This window comes from Lampris incognitus, chromosome 20 (genome assembly GCF_029633865.1).
Source record: "Lampris incognitus isolate fLamInc1 chromosome 20, fLamInc1.hap2, whole genome shotgun sequence".
Taxonomy (NCBI): domain Eukaryota; kingdom Metazoa; phylum Chordata; class Actinopteri; order Lampriformes; family Lampridae; genus Lampris; species Lampris incognitus.
Window position 1 is genome coordinate 28,603,715 of NC_079230.1, and position 22,107 is coordinate 28,625,821.

At 47.5% G+C, this 22,107-nt stretch overlaps 1 protein-coding gene across 1 annotated transcript in view; it reads left to right on the plus strand.

The window, feature by feature from the left end:
• The window catches only part of tbc1d14 (TBC1 domain family, member 14), a 53,644-nt gene extending 42,277 nt beyond the window's left edge, over positions 1-11,367 (plus strand). The window contains 9 exon segments of the mRNA XM_056300222.1: positions 217-263; positions 266-322; positions 3,969-4,049; positions 4,463-4,551; positions 4,811-4,882; positions 6,553-6,681; positions 7,372-7,481; positions 9,057-9,315; positions 10,161-11,367. Of these exon segments, the coding sequence (XP_056156197.1) occupies positions 217-263; positions 266-322; positions 3,969-4,049; positions 4,463-4,551; positions 4,811-4,882; positions 6,553-6,681; positions 7,372-7,481; positions 9,057-9,315; positions 10,161-10,217 (901 nt within the window). The 3' untranslated portion in view covers positions 10,218-11,367.
• Positions 11,368-22,107: the final 10,740 nt, after the last annotated feature.

Here is a 22,107-nt window from a genome sequence, read left to right on the forward strand (position 1 = left end):
GTCTGTTAGGAGGCTTAACATGTATATCTTAGATGAAGAGTTCCTCAAAGTGTTCATTTCCTTTCTTGATACTGACCTAGTTACTCGTAGATGACACGTTCTTTATTGTCATGGGTTGTGACACATATAAACATACTCTAAATGTCAGTCTTCTGGCCTGTAAGACTGCCCCCAGTGGTACTAACGTCTTCCTCTGTCCTGGGGACCGTTCCCTAGGTGTACATCGCGGCGGGTGAGGGAGCTTTGGTGGCAAGGTGTTCCTCCAGCGTCAGAGGCAGGGTGTGGAGTCTGGCTGTGGGCAACGAGCTCAACATCACCCACGGTACTCCCTTCGTTGTCTCTGTGGTCATGTGGTGTATGAAGGAGCGTGTTTGTGTGTTCGAGTTTTTGTTTAGACAGCTCGTGCTTTTTATCGCTTTCACTTCAGAAGAACGCCATCTTTCGGCGCCCACTTTAGTTACTGCGGCCTTCGTTTATCGCCGCACGTGTGCACACCGGCACATTCTTCCCCTGCGTTCACATTCACACGTCACAGATGCACCTCCCTCCAGTGTTGTGGACGAATAACTGTGGAAAGGAGCTCAATGAAGTGGAATGGAAAGCATGGTCATTAAGGAGGTAAGGGGGAGTGCTTCCCCTAGGGTGGCCCCGAAGGTTGCCACCCCGTCCCTTATAATCCTGGATCGCCCTGTACTGACTCAATAAGGGATGCAATCTGTCCTGCATTTTCATACACATGATTTCATATGTACACTAGGCCAGTGTTTCCCAACCCAGTCCTCAAGGACCCCCTATCCTGCAGATTTTCCTTGCAACCCTGAATAGGTACCCGTTTGTAGTTATTCAACCAATCAGCAATGAATTATGTCAGATGTTGCACACCTTGGCATAATTAAGTGCTGTGAGATGATTGGATGAGTAAGTACAAGCAGGGCTACCTAGGCAGGGTTACAATGAAAATATGCAGGATAGAGGGTCCTTGAGGACTGGGTTGGGAAACCCTGCACTAGGTCGTCAGAGTGCTGAGAATAACATAACATCAAGTAAAATCAAACCAGTTATAACAAGCGGCGTTGAGAAGTTTTGTCCACGCCGGGGCAAGAATGGAGGACCCAAATGCATGACTCAGAGACAGACTGGGCTAAGAAAGGTTTTATTAATCCAAATGAATTTACAGATAACAGGAACAGACGCTGCAGCGAAGGCTCGAAACAGGATGTGGAGCATCCGGCAACCAAAAGTGAACATATAGGTGTCTGTGTGTGACAAGCCAACAAGGAGCCAGGGCAACCAGGGGGAATGAATATATATGTAGGGGAGCCAATCAGGGAGATTAGGCGCAGGTGCGCAGGACAGGGCAGGAAGAGAGCAGCCAATCGGAGAAAGGGGAACAGGTATCGAAGCAGGGGCAGCCAGGTAAATGGGGCGATCAGGGGCAATCAGGGTTACTCAGGCAAATGGGGCGCAGGTGAGCCGAAACATCAATCAGGGGATGGGGACCAGGTGAGCCTTGATGGCCCAGACCAAACAACCATGACAAGTTTTAATGTCAGTGGTGAGCTACAGACCAACAAGCTCTGGGTGCTGTGTGAGATTGCGCATCATCGTCACCATTAGGGCCTAACTCAGTGGTTGCCATGTACTGTTAAAAATAGCACCCTCAGTCATTTCTTTTTCATTACTATTATTTTAATGACGTCTGCAGTGAAATGTAAGAGGCTGTCGAGATATAGGACTGAATGGCAGAGTCGGCCCTGTCCCTGGCAACGAACACAAGGCAAACTGTACAGTTTGCTGTTTCTATAGGCTACAGGGGAATGCTTGCAGTTAGGGTTTCCATTTGTTTGGGCTCGACACAGTGTTATGTTTGTGATGTTTTCTTCTGTTTCTGTCACAAAGCCAAAGTATAACACAAATATTTTTGTTACACTTGTAATTCTAAGTGCTTTTGTTATTTTGTCTTCCATATTGGATTTCCCCCCCCAAACAAAACATTGCAGGGCGGGGGTCGGGTAGCTGGGGGGTGGGCGTCCCTTGTTTCTCCACATAGAAGGTGACTGACCCTAAGTGGAACAAGGGAATGAGATCAGCATTTTAATTAGTTTGGTGACTGTGGATGAGTGTGACACACAGCCGTGCCTCACACTCAGAGCTCATTCATGCCCCGCTTTAATAAGCACGTCGATTCGAACCCCGTGTTACACAAACTGCTTCTGCCTGCTGGTCGGCACTAAACTTGCATGCTAGCTATCTGTTTGGCTGGCCAGCATCATTCTGTGGTACACTGCTCCCCTCCCCCCTTTTTCTCCCCAATTGTACTTGGCCAATTACCCACTCTTCGAGCCATCCCGGTCGCTGCTCCACCCCCTCTGCTGTTCCGGGGAGGGCTGCAGACTACCACATGCTTCCTCCCATACATGTGGAGTCACCAGCCGCTTCTTTTCACCTGACAGTGAGGAGTTCGCCAGGGGGACGTAGCACGTGGGAGGATCACGCTATTCCCCCCAGTTCCCCCTCCCCCAAAACAGGCGCCCAGACCGACCAGAAGAGGCGCTAGTGCAGCGACCAGGACACATACCCACATCCGGCTTCCCACCCACAGACACGGCCAACCGACCGAGCCGGAGGTAACATGGGGATTTGAACCAGTGATCCCCGTGTTGGTAGGCAGCGGAATAGACCGCCACGCCACTTGGATGCCCCTGCAGCCTGCACTTCCTTTTAAATTTAGATTATGCCATTAAATTAGTACAATATGAGTAAACACACACAAATAAACGCTCTCGCTCAACTTCATTTTAGTCCAGTTTTTTTGCGAGGAGGCGCTGAGAAGCAGTAGCACAGCATTTTACGAGAGGAAGCTAAATAAATAGCTGTTCCAAGCATGCGAAGCTAAATTCTGCCTCGTTGGCTAAACAGCGTTTAGTTCGGTCATCCCAGGGCTTATGTGACGATAAAGAGGCATACATGCAGATTTTTTCTTCTGTCTGATGTTTTCAAAACCTCCGGCTTCATCCAAAAAGATATGAAGTCGTGCCTGGCGTAGTTAAAGTTTTACTGTTCTTCTCAAACTGGCAAAATCCAAAAATATTGTGTATCGTTAATCTGGTGCAAATCCAGCACAAATTCACCACAAACTGCTCTTGTCATATTTGCTTTGAATTAGTTTAACTGCCTCATAAGAAAGGGCAGCGTATTTGTTCTCTCGTCCCAGAAAGGTGTTGACACTGGCAGACTTGACCACAACATTCACAAGGCCTGTCCAATAAGCCCTCGTGTCCTCTTCCTTTGTAAGGATTACGATATACAACTTTAATCTGGGGCGGCACGGTGGTGCAGTGGTTAGCGCTGTCGTCTCACAGCAAGAAGGTCCTGGGTTCGAACCCCGGGCTAGTCCAACCTTGGAGGTCGTCCCGGGTCGTCCCCTGTGTGGAGTTTGCATGTTCTCCCCGTGTCTGCATGGGATTCCTCCGGGTGCTCCGGTTTCCTCCCACAGTCCAAAGACATGTAGGTCAGGTGAACCGGCCGTACTAAATTGTCCCTGGGTGTGAATGTGTGTGGCGGCCTGTCCAGGGTGTCTCCCCACCTGCTGCCCAATGGCTGCTGGGATACACTACAGCATCCCCACGACCCTGAGAGCAGGACAAGCAGTTTGGATAATGGATGGTTGGATGGATGGAACTTTTATCTGTACAAGGTCAGAGGTTGTGGGCGCCAGGCCCCTTGCTATAGAAACATCATTATGTAGGTTTCACATCTCATCACTGGAGGGCAGTCACAACTCTCAGCCTAAGCCAGAAATAACTTGGCTTGCCTGAGTCAATACATTGACACACAATGAAAGCGTGCTAGAGGGACATGAGCGGTGTAAAGAGGTGTGATTTCCTCTGCTACTGAGGCCTGGGGAGTTGTTGATGGTATTCTTCCATGCTTTCTCTTGGGCATTGTGCTGCTGTGTGTCTTTGCAGAGCTGTATAACATCTGTCTGGCCAGGGCCAAAGAGAAGTGGAAGACCATGCCAGCGCCTGCCTCTGAGACGGAGGCTGAAGGTAATAAAATTAATTTAATACCACTCCCAGTAATCTCCTTCATTCTACCCCCCCCCACACACCCATTGTCACCCTTACCATCTCACACACGATTTCCCATAAATCTCAAACCCATGATCTGACTTACCAACATTGTCTACATTTTTATCGTGGATTTGATACCGCACATTTTTTAGTGTTACTTGAATCTCAGATCTGCACCGAAGACTTGGAGCTATAGAACTTTCATTAGCAAGTTGGATTTAGAAAACGTATGGAGCAGATACAGCAAATAAGTACACTCGCCATTAACAGGTTACAAAAGTAAGAAACACGCTTATTTCTCCGCCGGTCTCTAATGAGCTCCCCACACAGTCGGTGTGTCCTTTTTCATCAGTCCTTCCCCATCTCCTGTCTTTCACGCCCTGTTGTAGATGCCGGTTCATCAGATCGGGAGTCAAGCCTAGAGCTGATCAAACTGGATATCTCCAGGACTTTCCCCCATCTTTGTATCTTCCAGCAGGTTAGCAGACCACCACTACAAAGAAAACCTACAGTAATCTACGCTCTGATATTAGACCACTGTTATGACGACGACATGTTATGTTATGACTACGATATGTTGTGTTATGTTATGACTACTATGTATTGGGAGTTCGGCTTAGTGCATGTTTCGTGAGGTTGCACCGAGGGAAGTGTGACACTGTAGTTTCCAGTTAGCTACGTCTCATTTTTATTTGGTGCATGTGTGCCATTGTCTCATTTCCTCTGTTCATGATCAGGGCGGACCCTACTATGATGTGCTGCACAGTATCCTGGGAGCATACACTTGTTACCGGCCGGACGTAGGCTATGTAAGTCACACACACACACACACACACACCCAGTCCCTCCCTGTCATCATGGGGTTTCATTTACTTGCCAGCCCTTTGGAAATGCAAGCACTGAAGCACAATGTTACTATGTGTTATTAGACGGTACATCGGAACCACACCAGGAAGGAAGGGATTAGCGTGGTTAGCGCGCTAATCCGCTAATCACGCAGTGGTTAGTGCAGTCGCTTCACAGCAAGAAAGTCCTGGGTTCTAGGCCGCTCTGATGGCCGAGCGGAATAACCCGCCGTTTTTGCAACCCGCTCGTCACGTGGCTGGGAGGTTCGTATCCCAGACTCGCCGTAACCGATCATGGCCAGAGCGTCCACGGGGTAAAGCATTCATTACACCACCCTTACCCGAGGGATAGTGGGTGTAGATCGGTGTAGTGTTCGGGGACTCGTCGTTCTCCAGCGACCCCTCTGGCCCATCCGGGCGCCTGCAGCCAAGCAACCGAAAGTATTCTCCCTACGTCTCCTTCGCGGCCTGAGGGTGACGCAATCCATGCGAGGAGGCTTCAGCGTGTAAAATGGCGAGAGCAGCAGACACGAGTTTGGAGGAAGCTGGTGTTACGACTATCTCCTTCCTGTGGAAACGTGAGCCAGGGGAGTTAATCGGGTGGGATAAGGGGAAAAATTAGAAATAAATTTATTTTAAAAAAAAAAGAAAGTCCTGGGTTCCAACCCTGGGGTTGTCCAACCTTGGGGGTCATCCCAGGTCGTCCTCTGCGTGGAGTTTGCATGTTCTCCCTGTGTCTGTGGTGGGTTTCCTCCAGGTGCTCCGGTTTCCCCCACCATCAAAAAGACATGCATGTTAGGGTTAATACTCCTCTGTGCCCCTGAGCAAGGCATGGCAAGAAGAACTGGAGTTGGTTCCCGGGTGCTGCACGGCGGCTGCCCACTGCTCCTAGCTACACAGCTAGGACGGGTTAAACACACAGCGTAATGCCTCTATGACGACCATTAAAGTATATCGTCGTCATCAAATCAATATCAACTTAGCTGAAGACGTATCTATTGCTTTTCACCAGCCAGAAATTCTCCAAGTAGATCGTTTAGATTTGAGATCATCCAAACACATGCAGTCATGTCTGAGTCTAACTGTTCTTCCTTATCAGATGGTAACGATGAGTGATAATGAGATGGGTAAGATTTGCTGAAGGGATCCACTGTGCCTGTAGACACTGTAGTTTGCACCGCTGCTCTTCGCCACAGCCCCATGCGGTGCACTTGAATAGAAATGACTGTTGACTTCCTGCACTGACCCCAACCCGTGTACACACACACACACACACACACACACACACACACATTCACGGGTGCATGCACAGATGTTATGCTGACACGTCTCTGCATCCAGGGCTTTTTGCATCTGTCTTCATTTCCTATTGTGAAACTGTAGCCAAAAGCACGTTATAGGTTCATATACCAGAGCTGCTGCTGCTCTTCCTTCACTGAAGTTAATGCTGACTTGGTGTCATCGTAGCTTCTGGTGGTGCCCCCACCCTCCCTGGATTCAACCAAATATAAACACTCGATGTAACTGGGCATTTCCTATCGTTAAAGCTCTACTTCCTGCTCAAGTATCCCAATCCAAAAATCTGGAAGTTATACTGTGTTTGTTTGTGTGTGTGTGTTTGGGGGGGGGGTTAGGTGCAAGGAATGTCGTTTATTGCTGCTGTGCTGATTCTTAACTTGGACACAGCTGATGCCTTCATAGCTTTCGCTAATCTGCTCAACAAGCCCTGTCAGATGGCCTTCTTCAGGGTGGACCACAGCCTTGTGAGTACACACACACACACACACACACACACACCCTACAGTATAAACAAACAACACATCCCTGGACATTGTGAGACCCATGACGACATATTTAAACCATTGTACAGGTTGGAATCAGATCTGTTTTCAATACCAGTTCTGATGCTTCAGATTAGAGCCATTTAAATTTTTAGTTTTTAGTTTTTTTAGTTTTGAAAAAGCACAAATGATGCGCTTATAATCTTTAATACTTGTGTAGTTTCACTATACACATCTGCACCATGCTCGGTTGATTTCCTGAGTATAAATACTGATAAATATGAAAAACGGCTCCTTTCTGAAGCTTCTCGGTGCCTTCTGAAGACTTGAAATAAGAAGTGGTGCATGGAGTCGATTATAGTATTGCAGAGTGCATCTTTTCATCGCCCAGTCCCCATTACGACCCACAATGCCTCTCGATGTCCTGCAGTGTGAGGAAGCTTTCTGTCCCGACATGTAGAAGTATGAAATCCCCCCCTAAGTGTAGACGCTGTGTCTCAGTTCGGCCAGAGGAGTGTGTACTCCTGGTTTCCGTGTTGCTGTCTATCGCTGTGGATGACTCATACTCGCCGTAGTCTCTTGGGTACTTTCACCGCCCAGTGAACACAATGAAGTTTGTATTTTGTCTGTGTGTGCTTTCCTCTAAGTGGCCACCTTCTCCCCACTCCTCAGATGTTGACCTATTTTGCAGCATTTGAAGTGTTCTTCGAAGAAAACCTACCAAAGCTCTTTGCACATTTCAAGAAAAACAACTTGACACCCGATATTTATTTGATCGACTGGTGAGTCCAGATCCCGTCTGCTTCCCTTTCATGTTTTTTGTGCATCTCCTTGTACTGGTGTGTGAACATCTGGCTGTTCCCCTTCTTATTTGCATACATCAACGCAGCAAGCCCCGCGTGCTACCTGACAAATGAAACACCTGCCCTGGATGGAAACACTGTACGCAGTGTAGGGCGGCACGGTGGCCCAGTGGTTAGCGCTGTCGCCTCACAGCAAGAAGGTGCTGGGTTCGAACCCCGGGGTTGTCCAACCTTGGGGGTCATCCCAGGTTGTCCTCTGTGTGGAGTTTGCATGTTTTCTCCGGGGGCTCCGGTTCCCCCCCACCATCAAAAAGACATGCATGTTAGGGTTAATACTCCTCTCTGTGCCCATGAGCAAGGCATGGCGAGACGATCTGGAGTTGGTCCCCGGGCGCTGCACGATAGCTGCCCACTGCTCCTAGCTACACAACTAGGATGGGTTAAATGCAGAGAGTAACTTCCCCACAGGGATCATTAAAGTAGTGTATCACATATCAAATCAAACCAGATCCTGTTTCTGAAGAGTTATTTACGTAATGTTATAACATTCAACAATTTTGTTTTATTTTGAATGTGTTACTTATGCTTATTAAATACTTATTAAAAAACTCAGTGTCGGGCGTCCAGGTAGCGTAGCGGTCTATTCCATTGCCTACCAACACGGGGATCGCCTGTTCGACTCCCAGTGTTACCTCCGGCTTGGTCGGGCGTCCCTACAAACACAATTGGCCGTGTCTGCGGGTGGGAAGCCGGATGTGGGTATGTGTCCCGGTCGCTGCAGTAGCGCCTCCTCTGGTCGGTCGGGGGGGCCTGTTCGGGGGGGGGGGACTGGGGGGAACAGCGTGAACCTCCCACGCGCTACATCCCCCTGGTGAAACTCCTCACTGTCAGGTGAAAAGAAGCGGCTGGCGACTCCACATGTATCGGAGGAGGCGTGTGGTAGTCTGCAGCCCTCCCCGGAGCAGCAGAGGGAGTGGAGCCATGACCGGGGCGGCTCGGAAGAGGGGGGTAATTGGTCGGATACAATTGGTGAGAAAAGAGGGGGAAAATCCAACAACAAAAAAAACCTCAGTGTCATCAACAAAGAACATGACACTTTTCCCATATTTTAAAGGCAACAGTTAAACAATGCCGTGTGGTGTTTCTGTGAAAACCAGGTGTGTGTGTGTGTGTGCGTATGTATATACGTATCTCAGAAAAGTCTTAACTGTCTTGCTCGTAACTGCTATTCATGTGCTTTATAGAGAAGTAGCATAGGTGTAAAACTAAGCTTCAGTGTATCGTTCTGTAAACCAGGGACAGAACCACAAGTAAACTCTGCTGTCTGTCAGGACTGTCCTTCGACTCGGCGACTCACCGCCTTGCTGAGGTTTTCCCTGAACTAGTCTGTAAATTCCTACCAGCTCCGGGGGGGAGACAAGAGAATTTCTCCTTTTGGGATTCAACTTAGCGTCACACAACGTACCACGGTGTGATGGTTTCTCGTGCTTTTTACGGGTATTTATGTGGTGTCACCGCAAGACCCGGATGAAGCTGTTCTCGCTCCTCCTGCAGGATCTTCACGCTGTACAGCAAGTCCCTGCCACTAGACCTGGCGTGCCGGGTGTGGGACGTGTTCTGCCGTGACGGTGAGGAGTTCCTGTTCCGCACAGCGCTGGGCCTGCTGCGCCTCTACCAGGACGTGCTGACATGTATGGACTTCATCCACATGGCCCAGTTCCTGACCCGCCTGCCCGACCTCATCCCTGCCGAGCAGCTCTTCCAGCACATAGCCGCTGTACATATGACCAGCCGCAACAGGAAATGGGCGCAGGTGGGCAAGAGGATGAAGCTACATGGATTGATGTTTGGGCTTGTGCTTAGCACTGAAAACACATTACATGTCACGTTTGAATATGTAGCGTATGTGCACGTTCGGGGGTTGCGTTAAACCGAGAATTTTCGGTCATTTGCCAAATTTTAAAAAGCCATGACGGGTAATTCCAAATCCCATCCAACATTTCGACATTTAACAAGGAATCCACTTCGTTGTCTTTTTGAGGAAACTCCTGTTCCTGTCAATTACAGTGTGGATACAATTACACAGCAGAGCGATTAAATCATAAACGAGGATCAGCAGGCAGCGACCAATCGAGTCGTTTCATTTGACGTCGCAACATCAGTTTCATAATAAATTGAATTTTTTTGTTTGTTAAATCTTTAAACGATGTTTAGCACAGCACTACAGAGGCCTACTGTGGTGTGATCATGATAATCCACACACAGACAAATGCAGCGCAAAATGTCTGACAGATTATGATTAATTACAGCACAGCCCCTGCATCCGACCCACCCAGGGTTGAGGTCAGGAGCGCTTTACATGCATCAAAACCGTAACCTAATGATTAAAGAGTGACCTCATGGACCACACAGTCCCTTTTTAATCAGACATAAACACGTCTTATTGTACAGTATGTACAGTAAATGCAGCGTTATGCCGATTCCGGAATAAAAGTGATGTGAAGGTTAATGAGTGATTTTAACTCTCCTTATGGGCGATGCCTTCGCCCTTTCCTAATAATTATACTGCTCCCCTCACCAGCTGGCTTGATTTACTGGTGGAGATCCACATTTCACAGTAGTATTTCTGTTAACTCCTGTTCCCTGGTCCCTGTTCAGGTTTTGCAGACCTTACAGAAGGAGCAGGAGAAGAGCAGTCCTGTTCTAAGGCGATGAGCTGAGTTCCAGGTCAGGAGAGCCCCCACTACCGTCGCACACGCCAGCACCAACCCAGTTCTCCTCCAGAACTCTGTGGAAACACTGGACTTCTAACAAGGCGGTATGGGGTGCTGACTCTCCACAGCATGGGCCTAGAAGCTAGACCCAAGAGAGGTCTTTTGCAACCCTGAGATAACTCTGGTTCTGGATCCAGCAGACCAGATCACTGTGGTTCCCCAGAACGTCTTCCCAGAAACTGGGTCAAAGATGCAGAAGAACCAGTCAACCAGTAGGAGGTCTAGAAGTGGTGGAGGGGGAGTGGATACGAAGCCTTAAAAGTCCCCCAACACTCGTCAAATGCTGTGCCCCCTTTCCTTGTCCCTAGGCTCAGCCTTGTGACCTGGCGGCTGTTGCAGGCAGATGCTGAATGATGTATCATACACTCCTAGATCCCCCGAGCTGAGCCGGGGGATCCACGGACCACCGGAAACCACAGGGATACCAGTTGGCTAAATGAAACCTCTACCACTCTCCCTTCCATCCTCTGTGGCTAAAGTCACACTTGTTTCAATTCACCCTTCATCTCATTACAGTACACACAGGAACAGTAGGAAATCAGGTTCTGTTCAAATTCCTTGTGGTTTTTCAGGCTCTTGTTGGAATTCTAGACAGCCTGGATGCAGTCCAGCCGCAGAGAGGTGGAGCGCTGAAAAGATGTTGAGGGGGAAAGTGGGAAGCTGCTGCAGAGCCATACTGAAATGATTACGGCCGCATGACGCTAATGACAGTCGTTAAGTGACGGTCAGTAGTGGAAATATTGATCTCCAAATCCCGTCTTTAGAAATCAGTTATGAAAAATCATGGCGAAATGACAACCTTAACCTCAGCCTCTCACTCGCCCTTTCATTCTTCCCTCCTACCTCTCTGTCTTGCTCTTTTCTGTCTGCAGTTTGCTCCATGTCTTTTCCAATCCTTCAGTAAGGACAAAGTCATTTTTAAACTTTCGTTGACTGCCTCTCGTGACCCCAGTGTGGTTTTTATTTGTATGTTATCCACTTGTCGGGTTGTATTTATTTTGTTGTTTCTCCATCATTCCATGAAGTAAGTTATCCTGAATAAAAGGTTGCCGCCATGGTGGCTAAAGGCTGCCGTTTGTGGGATGAGTAAAAGCGAGTAATTTGAAGGGGGCGGAGCGCTTTAAGGTGGGGGTCAACCAAGCGCCGCAGTGTTACTTCTGATTAAACGTTAAAGCCCTCTTAACGTAGTCACAAGGTGTCTGTAAAAGTGAAGAATATATATGTTGAAGGAAACCGCTGTGTGTAATGTGCGGTTTACTGTACGCTCACATTGCTGTAAAACACCAGACACCAGACGACGACACCCCGAAACCCTCCTTCGGCTGTAATCTAGCCCTTTACTTCCGACTCCTGGATTTTACTTTGTAATTATTTTTTTTTAAACAATCATCACTGAATACTGTACGATTCATCATTTGACTGAGACGGGGCTTGTTTTCAACTCAGCGTTGCATCTGACTGCAGGGTTTCTGATGGGATCCTACCCAACCTGCCGAATCTCTTACTCTGTTTTAAATGTGGTGGATTGAGGGCGTCCGGGTAGCATAGCGGTCTATTCCGTTGCCTACCAACACGGGGATTTTCAGTTCGAATCCCCTTGTTACCTCTGGCTTGGTCGGGCGTCCCTACAGACACAATTGGCCGTGTCTGCGGGTGGGAAGTCGGATGTTGGTATGCGTCCTGGTCGCTGCACTAGCGCCTCCTCTGGTCAGTCGGGGGCGCCTGTTCGCGGGGGAGGGGGAACTGGCGTGATCCTCCCACACGCTATGTCCCCCTGATGAAACTCCTCACTGTCAGGTGAAAAGATGCAGCTGGTGACCCCACAATATGTCCTGGTCGCTGCACTAGCGCCTCCCTCTGGTCAGTCAGCGCGCCTGTTCGCGGGGGAGGGGGAACTGGGGGGAATAGCGTGATCCTCCCACGCGCTACGTCCCCCTGGGGAAACTCCTCAGTCAGGTGAAAAGAAGCAGCTGGTGACTCCACATGTATGGGAGGAGGCATGTGGTAGTCTGCAGCCCTCCCCGGATCAGCAGATGTGGAGCAGCGACTGGGACGGTTCGGAAGAGTGGGGTAATTGGCCGGGTACAATCGGGGAGAAAAAGGGAGAGGGAAAAAAAAGTGTTGGATTGAGACGAACATTTCCGGTGGAATATTCTGGGTGGTTATAAAGGAGTGGAGCTGGCTGGTTGGGTTTTTTCCCTTTTATCTAATACAGGTGGCATCACCATTTTGATAACATTGATTTTTGATAATCGGGCCTCTGCTTATGACTGTACTTTGTTGTCACCGATTCCTTTTTTCTCAAACTATGTCATTTTTATGTGTCTGCACTTTAAATAATGTCAGTTGCTATGATGAGACGTGTTAAGGGCCGGCAGTGGCCTCCTGGTTGAGGTGATGTGCTGTGGCAATTCCCAAAAGTCCATGATGAAATGACTTGACCCATAACAGATGTTCAAGAATATACGTGAGGATCATTACTTGCACAACAATATGAAGGCCCCTCTCGCCCCTCCAGCCTCCCGGATGTGTAAACTGAACCTTCGGTTGGGCCCGGCCATGTTTTTGGCTGCTAACTCTGCACACAAATGTGAACCCGTCCATAATCGTCCCATTAGTGTGCGTGTGTGTGTGTGTGTGTCTCGGCCCAGTGGCACACAACACAGTACTGATCATTTTTCTGAATGCACTCCCCCCCCCCCCCCCCCCCCGGTGTGCCGTGCACCACGCTACCGCGGCAACGCTTTCTGCACACAAGCCTTCGATTTGTGCCTCACGGCGAAGTTCACACGTCATCAGTCACAGTCTGAAGTAACTGTGGTGTCCTTTAGTTTCTTCCCTTTGTGTTTTCGTTTAATGCGGTGTGACCTGTGTGTGGCCGACAAGTCCGAAAAGGCAAATGAAGTGTGTGTAATTGTGTCCTAAGTGGCAATTCTTTAACGAGAAACAGGGAAAACTGTCGGTCTCTCTCGTTTGTTACAAGAAAGGCAAGCCAAGATGGGCGCCAGTCGCCGGTTCAAGTGCTTATCCTTCTGCCCCTCCCCTGCAGACGCACACATCAGAAAACAGGCTTGTGCTGTCTGGCTTGCAAGAGAAATTAAATGTACAAGTCAAAGTGTGATGTTTTGCGACTAATTTGTTTTGTTTAATTTGCCGATGTCTGATTTCTGGGGTGCATTGTTTTTGTTTTTGTGTTTCCCCCCCCCAAGAGAATCATCTTTGCTGTAAACGACTGGTCTGAAAAGATATGGAAGGAGAAAACACGACACTGTATCTAACTTGAAGTGTATATTACCTACAGTTTTATGAAATAAAAAGCTGTATATATTCAACAAGAGGAACAAGTTGTTGCTTCTTCAGTGCGAGTGTGTACGGACGACAAAATGTTTGCTACGTTTAAGGGAGAATCCAACGCAAAACATTAAACTAACAGACCGTATGAAGTCACTTTCTTCCAAAGCACCACAGGAAAGAGTTGTCGAGAAAAACACAACTGATTCTGGTCGAGGTGTAATACACCTTTACCTGCTCCCTGATTTGTAGAACTACAAGGAGCTGCTTATTTATTCAGTCTTGTTTTTTTATTCTGAACAAACATCTGGGGCGGCGCAGGGGTCAGCATGGTCGCCTCACAGCAAGAGGGTCCTGGGTTCGAGCCCCTGGGGGTCGTCCCGGGTCGTCCTCTGTGTGGAGTTTGCATGTTCTCTTCGACTACATCCGCATTACAGGCCTTCATGCTCAATTCCGATAATTTTTTTTTTTTTGCCATGTTGTGACCTTTTCACCTGGTCTTTGACCTTCATGTTTATAAAGTGACCCACATCTTATATTAGAGCCCTGAAACACCCCCCCATGCACATTTACCACAGATAACATAATCCACCTGTGCGTATCGGCGACAACAAAAAAACGCTGTCATAAATAGGGCGTCCGGGTGGTGTAGTGATTTATTCCGCTGCCTACCAACACGGGGGTCGCCGGTTCGAATCCGTGTTACCTCCGGCTTGGTCGGGCGTCCCTACAGACACAATTGGCTGTGTCTGCGGATGGGAAGCCGGATGTGGGTATGTGTCCTGGTCGCTGCACTAGCGCCTCCTCTGGTCAGTCGAGGCGCCTGTTTGGGGGGGGGGGTAGCGTGATCCTCCCACGTGCTACATCCCCCTGGTGAAACTCCTCACTGTCAGGTGAAAGGAAGCAGCTGGTGACTCCACATGTATGGGAGGAGGCATGTGGTAGTCTGCAGCCCTCCCCGGATCGGCAGAGGGGGTGGAGCAGCGACCGGGACGGCTCAGAGAGTGGGGTAATTGGCCGGATACAATTGGGGAGAAAAATAATAAACAAAAAACGTCATAATTGCAAGACCAACAAAACAAAACACGAATGGCATGAAGGAAGCAGTGGTGTAAGTACTAATTGCTCTGATGATTTGTGCTACTAGTTGGATGACAGTGAGTCAGCTACAGGGTGAAAGAGGGAGAAAGCCATAGCTGTCGCTGCATGAGCAGTTATTGCTGTCAGTCTTGTACAAGTTTGAGTGAAAGGCATGAGTACAACTCGCACAAGTTTGAGCAAAAGTCGCACGAGTTCCTTTCAACACAGTCAGACTCAGGTCGCATTGACACAATCGGACATCTATCAGGTTCTAGTACCGCCCACATATGGCCTAGATCCGATCGGAAAAAAAACCTGATAGAAAACCTGTACACGCTGCTCTGAAAAAATCAGATCTGTCACATGTGACAAATAAACCTGGTTGGCGCCACATTTTACTTGTGAACATAGTGCTCATTTGTGCTCGAGTGTCATCAGGTTAAAGCTTTGAGTTTTATGAGACATCCACTGTGGGCTAACCACCAGCACTTCCTTTGCATTTTTTTTCCTTTTGAATTTCTTTTTTGGTTTGTTAGATTAAGTCTCCATCTACAGACAACAATCAACCCCCGACTCCCTATCCACCCACCAACCCACCTACCTCCCACCTTTTGTCATTTGGTCTTGATAATTGTCTGAACATTGTTATTGCTCCAAAGCCTTTTTTTTTTTACTTACGGTGGCAAACAAGCGATCATTTTTGTCCATTTTCATTTGTCCTGAGAAGGATAGTAAGTCATGTGGACAAGGGAAATTATTCTGCTTTGCATCTTGGGAGCTGCATTGTTTACCTTGGTGACTGCAAATAGTAAGTTGACCTTTTTATAGTTGTAGCGAGGGACTCAGGCCACCGCCTTGTAGGGGTGTAACTCACTTACCTAGAATAACTGAGAAACGAAAGAAGATCTGAGTCTCCACCCCCGGCACAACTGGTCTCGCTACCTACGTATATGTACAGTGCGTCCGGAAAGTATTCACACCCCTTCACTTTCCCCACATTTTGTTATGTTACAGCCTTATTCCAAAATGGATTAAATTCCTTTTTTTTCCTCATCAATCTACATACAATACTCCATAATGACAAAGCGAAAAAGGTTTTGTAGACATTTTTGCAAATGTATTAAAAATGAAAAACTGAAATATTGCATGTACATAAGTATTCACACCCTTTACTCAGTACTTGGTTGAGGCACCCTTGGCAGCAATTACAGCTGCACAGCTGCACAGCTATTTTCAGGTCTTTCCAGAGATGTTCAATGGGGCTCAAGTCTGGGCTCTGGCTGGGCCACTCAAAGACATTCACAGACTTGTCCCGAAGCCACTTCTTCATTGTCTTGGCTGTGTGCTTAGGGTCGTTGTCATGTTGAAAGGTAAACCTTCGCCCCAGTCTGAGGTCCTGAGCGCTCTGGAGCAGGTTTTCATCAAGGATCTCTCTGTACTTTGCTCCATTCAGCTTTCCCTCGATCCTGACTAGTCTCCCAGTTCCTGCCGCTGAAAAACAACCCCACAGCAAGATGCTGCCACCACCATGCTTCACTGTAGGGACGGTATTAGCAAGGTGATGAGAGGTGCCTGGTTTCTTCCAGACGTGACGTTTGGCATTCAGGCAAAAGAGTTCAATCTTGGTTTCATCAGACCAGAGACTCTTGTTTCTCATGGTCTGAGAGTCTTTTAGGTGCTTTCTGGCAAACTCCAAGCGGGCTGTCATGTGCCTTTTACTGAGCAGAGGCTTCCGTCTGGCCACTCTACCATAAAGGCCTGATTGGTGGAATGCTGCAGAGATGGTTGTCCTTCTGGAAGGTTCTCCCATCTCCACAGAGGAACGCTGGAGCTCTGTCAGAGTGACCATCGGGTTCTTGGTCACCTTCCTGACCAAGGCCCTTCTGCCCCGATTGCTCAGTTTGGCTGGGCGACCAGCTCTAGGAAGAGTCCTGGTGGATCCAAACTTCTTCCATTTACGAATGATGGAGACCACTGTGCTCTTCGGGACCTTCAAAGATGTAGAAATTTTTTTGTACCCTTCCCCAGATCTGTGCCTCGATACAATCCTGTCTCGGAGGTCCACAGACAATTCCTTTGACTTCATGGCTTGGTTTCTGCTCTGACATGCACTGTCAACAGTGGGACCTTATATAGACAGGTCTGTGCCTTTCCAAATCATGTCCAATCAATTGAATTTACTACAGGTGGACTCCAATCAAGATGTAGAAACATCTCAAGGATGATCAGTGGAAACAGGATGAACCTGAGCTCAATTTTGAGTGTCATAGCAAAGGGTGTGAATACTTACGTACATGAAATATTCCAGTTTCTTATTTTTAATAAATTTGCAAAAATTTCTACAAAACCTTTTCACTTTGTCATTATGGGGTATTGTGTGTAGACTGATGAGAAAAAAAGGAATTTAATCCATTTTGGAATAAGGCTGTAACATAACAAAATGTGGGGAAAATGAAGGGGTGTGAATACTTTCCGGATACACTGTAAGTATTGTAGTAAATTCAGGGGTTGGCCGGGAACCGGCGCAGCCGGGACGCGAACCCGAGGTGACTGCGCTAACCAGTCGACTAAAGGGTCAGACCCATTGGCCAAGGGCTAGCAAGTCTAGTCATTTGTGATCGTTACACTACCCCCCTCCTTTGGGAAGCACGTCCCTGCACCAGCTCCCTCATGCCCAGAGGCATGAGGGAGCAGTCATTTGCAGCACACAAAGGAAACCAGGGAACATAATCAAAGGTTGCCTGTGTTGTATGAAGTCAAGTGTGTTTACCTCCTGATTCCAGTGCGTGTTGATGGTGTTGGAGGCAATGGTTCACCGCCAGATGGCGTCGAGCTGCTTTCGTCACATGTGACATCTTATAACACAAAATGATTATGAAATGAGTGTTTATGTACAGTAAATAATGAACCTCGGTTACAGCACATTAGAGGTGTTCACCGAGTCAACTGTGTGTACACAGTAAAAAATTGTATATTGTCCTTTAGATTGTGTTTGATCACTGCAATCGCGTACCGTGCATCTCTCAGGAGTGATGGTATTTGTTGTGTGGTAGAATGCAATATTTGCAGGTATTAGTGTAACCTATTTTTCTGAACTTGCCTGTTAGTGATTTTAAGTTCCTGTTATAAGCTGTCGCCACAGTATATGCCTTGAGCTCTTATTTTGAAGGCTGAAGAGAGAGCGGAAGTGCTGTACGCAGTGTTGTTGCTGTGGAGTTCTGTTGGGGGGAAGAATCCAAATAAAGTGGTCCTCGTGTGAAAGCGGAACCTCCGTATTTGTTATTTTATAGTTTCATACCGTATAAGCCAGTGTTTCTCAACCGGGGGTCCGCGGACCCCTAGTGGTCCGTGGTGTAATTGCAAGGGGTCCGTGAAAATAAAATATCTTTAAAAAAAAGATCCTATGACATTTATAGAAATAGGATTATTTTACTCAAATGTGACTGAGACCTTTATCTACCTAAACTATAGAGGGTAACGGGACTTTTTTCTCTAATTACACCTGTTTCACAAGTGTAATTTATTGTATTTTAATAAGAGATCTCGCTCCCGTTTGCATTGTTAAAAGTTACTGCATAAAAATTCTGTTGCTACATATATCCGAAAGTTACTGAATACATATTCTGTTTTGTTACATATATCTGAAAGTTACTGAATACATATTCTGTTTAGTTACATATATCTGAAAGTTACTGAATACATATTCTGTTTAGTTACATATATCTGAAAGTTACTGAATACATATTCTGTTTAGTTACATATATCTGAAAGTTACTGAACACATATTCTGTTTAGTTACATGTATCTGAAAGTTACTGAATACATGTTCTGTTTTGTTACATATATCTGAAAGTTACTGAATACATATTCTGTTTAGTTACATATATCTGAAAGTTACTGAATACATATTCTGTGTTGTTACATATATCTGAAAGTTACTGAATACATATTCTGTTTTGTTAACTATATCTGAAAGTTACTGAATACATATTCTGTGTTGTTACATATATCTGAAAGTTACTGCATAAGAATTCTGTTTTGTTAACTATATCTAAGTTACAACTGAAAGCTCTTATTTTTGCCCCAAAGAGTGAATAAATGCTATAATGCAATTTAAAATGCAGTTTCTACTGTTTCTATCAAATTGCAACCCCCCTCCCCCAAGATCAGGTGGAGGGGTCCTCAGGGTAGATCAAAAATACGCAGGGGGTCCAGGACCCCAAAAAGGTTGAGAACCACTGGTATAGGCGACATCCACAAACCCTCGGTTACATTAGTATAAGGTTTTTGTATTTGTATACACCCCTACTGCACAAGCAACAAAACAGCGAGTGAAATAGTTTGTGTTGTACAGCATTAGCCACATGACGTGTAAAACATCATCTTTAACGTTAGGTATTTGACAGAAAAAAAATAAAACTTACCAGCGTCCAAGCCAAGGTGACGTAGCCTCCCTACACCACTGTTCGACAGTTCTTTTTTAAGATCTCTATAATCCTTCTTTACCCTCTCCAGTTTATTTGTGGTTTGTTCCGTTGTTCTGCTGAAGCTTTCGCTCGCGTTTTCTCAAAATGGCGGCGAATTTCTCATTCCTACCGCGAAACTGAACATCAGTAGACATGCGCCAAGGGTCAAGGGGCGGCGAATTTCTTGCGGTAGCCCCTCCCATAGCCACTGACGTCAGGTTCCAACTTCCGGTCCAGCGCTGTGGCGCGTTTGTATGTTTCACTTAGCTGGGGAAACAAAGTTTGCCGTGACCTTCAAACTTTGTAAATATACGATGCCTTGAACATATGTATTTGTTTTTTTTTGTTTTGTTTTTTCATGTCCCCTTTTGTATTGTTAAAATTATATATATTGTAGCGAATTTCGGCGGACAACGCAACCATAGGAACTGCCGCGGCCGGGAAGCGAACCCGTATCGCCCGCGCCGCAGGAGAAATGACTATCCGACCCTTATCTAGCGGGCCGGACTCTTTAGTCGAGTGATTAACGTTGTCGCTTGTGGCGTGGGAGCCACGGGTTCGCGTCCCGGCTCTGGCGGTCCCGGACTACCCCCCCCCCCCCCAAATTCAGTACAACATACATTTTTTCTTTTTATTTATTTTAAAATTTGTACTTACTTACACCCCCACCCCCTTTTCTCCCCAAATGTATTCGGCCAATTGCCCCACTCTTCCGAGCTGTCCCGGTCGCTGCTCCACCCGCTCTGCCGATCCCGGGAGGGCTGCTACCACATGCCTCCTCCAATACATGTGGTAGTCTGGCAGGTTAAAATGGCGTCACCAGCCGTTTCTTTTCATCTGACAGTGAGGAGTCCCGTAGGGAAACTAAACCCTGACAGAGGGGATGACCCGTACACTGGGACTGATTTCCATAAATTAATCCTGTGATAAAGTAAGTCTGCAAGTAAATGGTTTGCTACTCTATTAGTTCACGGTACTTTTGACATGAAGTGAAACATATTCAAGTGGGCCAGACCTTCACTAGTTCTCTGAGAAAGCACCTTTTCTGTTGACTAACAACACATCTCCTGTGGAAGCATGATGTGGCAAGTTATTTTTTGCATGTGATGGGCAACATGATCCAGAAAGGGGTGGTGTGGGTGCAGGTCTTTGTCCCAACCAAGCAGTTACACACCTGAGTCTACACATCAAGGCCCTTAGCAAAGGCTATTGGTGATCAGGTGTGGAACTGCTTGGTCGGGGGCAAAAGACCTGCACCCACAACGGCCCTTTCTGGATCATGTTGCCCATCCCAGGAATGTCCTGTAGAGGGCGACACATAATAACTAAAGGTCATTTCATAGCAGCCTGTGTCCCATCTGAAGTTTTTACACGATTCATAAAAAACTTAATAATTCAGTGAGAGTTCCTAATAGCCACAGCCATACCCTGTTCAGGCTTCCAGTAGAAGTATACGTCTCGCTTGTGCACCATAAAGCAGAGTCTCTCTCTCTCACACACACACAGTTCTTTAGACTAGGCCTCGATCTTGCATGTGTTTGAATAAGGTCTTAATGTATCATGGCTTGTGAACAGTTCATTGCATGGCAGTGTAACACGAACCGATTCAAACGTAAAACTGCTGCTTGCAGCACACTTCATATGCACCACTAATCCAGTTAACGGGACGAGAGGGAAGCGGCTGTGCGCCTGCTGAGAAATACTTGAACGTGTCAGTGGAAGTCCACAGGGAAAGACACCTCATCATCTCCTGGGCTGGGCTGGTGGATTCAGTGCCAGTTACCATGGCGCGCTTAAAATACAGCACGTAAATAACAGTCCACTCACAGTACAGGTGACCTGGTTTTACAGAACCAGGTTTTGACAGAAGGATGCGCTGAAGAACCTTGTTAGAAGAACACGTGTCGAGTACCGGCTGAAGATCCGGGGGACAAATGAGAAGCTTGCTCAGGATATAAATCATGACTAACAGAAAATGCACCACAAAAGTGACTAATTAAAACAGTCCTGTCCATAGCAGTGATTGGATCACACGTGTTTTGGGGGAGTGTGATATTCCCCAATTGATCCAGAAGGCTTCTTATAACATTTCCAATGCTTATTAATGAACGCTTTGTTTATGTGACTAAACGACCTATCCGGTTTCCGGTGTGGGAAGATGGCGGCGCCGACTCACGTGTGCAGCGGCTTCACCCGGTACAGACCACGCAGTGTCTTTGTCCATGTCTACATCTGAGTGTGTGTCGTTTGTGACGTTTTTATTTCGATCTTAGATTTTATTTTATTTTCGTTTGATGGCTGGGAGAGCTTGGTCTGCCGTGGTCCGGTGGGCCCAAGGACCGCGGCCTTGCCTTGGAGCTGCTCCCGAAAAGGAAGCACCGAGGGCGGTCTGACGGGACGCCATAGCAGGGCAGGCTAAGCTAACTGCTAGCCCCATTGCAGACCGGCAATTATAACACCGAGGGCGGTCTGGCTGCGGCCTCGCCTGGCGTCGACTGTGTTTTTAGTGTCGTCGTGTGGGGTGCGGGGAGGTGTATCGACGGTGTCTGGCTGGGAGAGCCGGCGTTGGATCGGCTGAGGGAGCCTGGTCTGCTAGTGTCCAGTGGGCCCAGGGACCACGGCTCTGCCTGGAGCTGCATCCGAAGAGGAAGCAGCGAGGGCGGGCGGTGCGCCCTCGACAGCGGGGCAGGCTAGGCTAACTGCTAGCCCATGCAGACCAGCAGTTCCGACAGTCTTCCGTTCGCTCCCTGGACAGTGATTTTTGTATTGGACTGTGTTGCACTGAGTGGACTGTGTTGTTAACCGTTTGTGTGTTGTTGTTTTTTTCTTTGTTGTCTGTTTTTGGCGGTGTCGTTTTTGAGGCGCTTTTATCTTGTGTGTCGCTCCCGCCTCACAGCAAGAAGGTCCTGGGTTCGAGCCCCGGGGTAGTCCAACCTTGGGGGGGGGGGGGTCGTCCTCTGTGTGGATTTGCATGTTCTCCCTGTGTCTGTAGGG